The following is a 1,291-nucleotide window of genomic DNA, read 5'->3' as shown; positions in this document are numbered from 1 at the left end:
TCCAGGAAGGACTTAGCATTGGCGTAGTTCTTGCCTATAGCCGAGGCCTTCCACCCAAAGAAGGCTCCACTAGGATCGACCTGACGACCATCATAGTACAGTAGACCACCAACCAAGGACAACCCTTTCACCTGGTACAGTTGTGGACCCTCCGTCTCGTCCCAACCAGCAATCATCAATGATATGCCGAAGGGCCGGACACCACCAGATTGGGTGAACTCCTGAATAGATGAGTTATCTCGAGGCGATGAACAGTGCTCACACCTGCATGACATTGGCAACCTCTCTTGTGAGTTGTCGGACTGGGATCTCGTCCTCGTAGGTACACCAGTACTGTTGAGCCTGACGGAGGGACCATAATCTTTGCCAAGGGTGTCGTTCATATTTCCTTGTCATTTCATATAATAATAATCCTCCTTCCAGACGAATTCGTGAGAAAGGTATATACAGTTGGCTGAGAGTTTAATATGCATATGGATAGTAGCGACTAAAGGGATTGGCATATGCATATGTATAGTAGCGACTAAAGGGATTGGCATATGCATATGGATAGTAGCGACTAAAGGGATTGGCATATGCATATGGATAGTAGCGACTAAAGGGATTGGCATATGCATATGGATAGTAGCGACTAAAGGGATTGGCATATGCATATGGATAGTAGCGACTAAAGGGATTGGCATATGCATATGGATAGTAGCGACTAAAGGGATTGGCATATGCATATGGATAGTAGCGACTAAAGGGATTGGCATATGCATATGGATAGTAGCGACTAAAGGGATTGGCATATGCATATGGATAGTAGCTACTAAAGGGATTGGCATATGCATATGGATAGTAGCGACTAAAGGGATTGGCATATGCATATGGATAGTAGCGACTAAAGGGATTGGCATATGCATATGGATAGTAGCGACTAAAGGGATTGGCATATGCATATGGATAGTAGCGACTAAAGGGATTGGCATATGCATATGGATAGTAGCGACTAAAGGGATTGGCATATGCATATGGATAGTAGCGACTAAAGGGATTGGCATATGCATATGGATAGTAGCTACTAAAGGGATTGGCATATGCATATGGATAGTAGCGACTAAAGGGATTGGCATATGCATATGGATAGTAGCGACTAAAGGGATTGGCATATGCATATGGATAGTAGCGACTAAAGGGATGAGTACTACCTGCTTTCGGCCACGAGACAGTATGACTCTGAAGTCAGGAGGCATACCAGCGAAGACCTACCAGAGTGGAATACTCCTATACTCAGTGGCAAGGCCCTCCT

At 44.9% G+C, this 1,291-nt stretch overlaps 1 protein-coding gene across 1 annotated transcript; it reads right to left on the bottom strand.

Moving 5' to 3' along the window:
• Positions 1-12: 12 nt before the first annotated feature.
• On the bottom strand, positions 13-1,247 carry Pmar_PMAR022041 (proteosome component, putative; the record flags this gene model as incomplete). Its single annotated transcript, XM_002779492.1, has 4 exons — positions 13-80; positions 132-221; positions 265-342; positions 1,191-1,247. Coding segments are annotated over 4 exons (293 nt in total), but the record flags the coding sequence as incomplete, so codon positions are not given.
• Between the last annotated feature and the right edge of the window lie 44 nt (positions 1,248-1,291).

This window comes from Perkinsus marinus, assembly GCF_000006405.1.
Source record: "Perkinsus marinus ATCC 50983 genomic scaffold scf_1104296946982, whole genome shotgun sequence".
In the NCBI taxonomy this organism is placed as follows: Eukaryota; Perkinsozoa; order Perkinsida; family Perkinsidae; genus Perkinsus; species Perkinsus marinus.
This window is presented reverse-complemented; position numbering and strand designations above follow the sequence as displayed.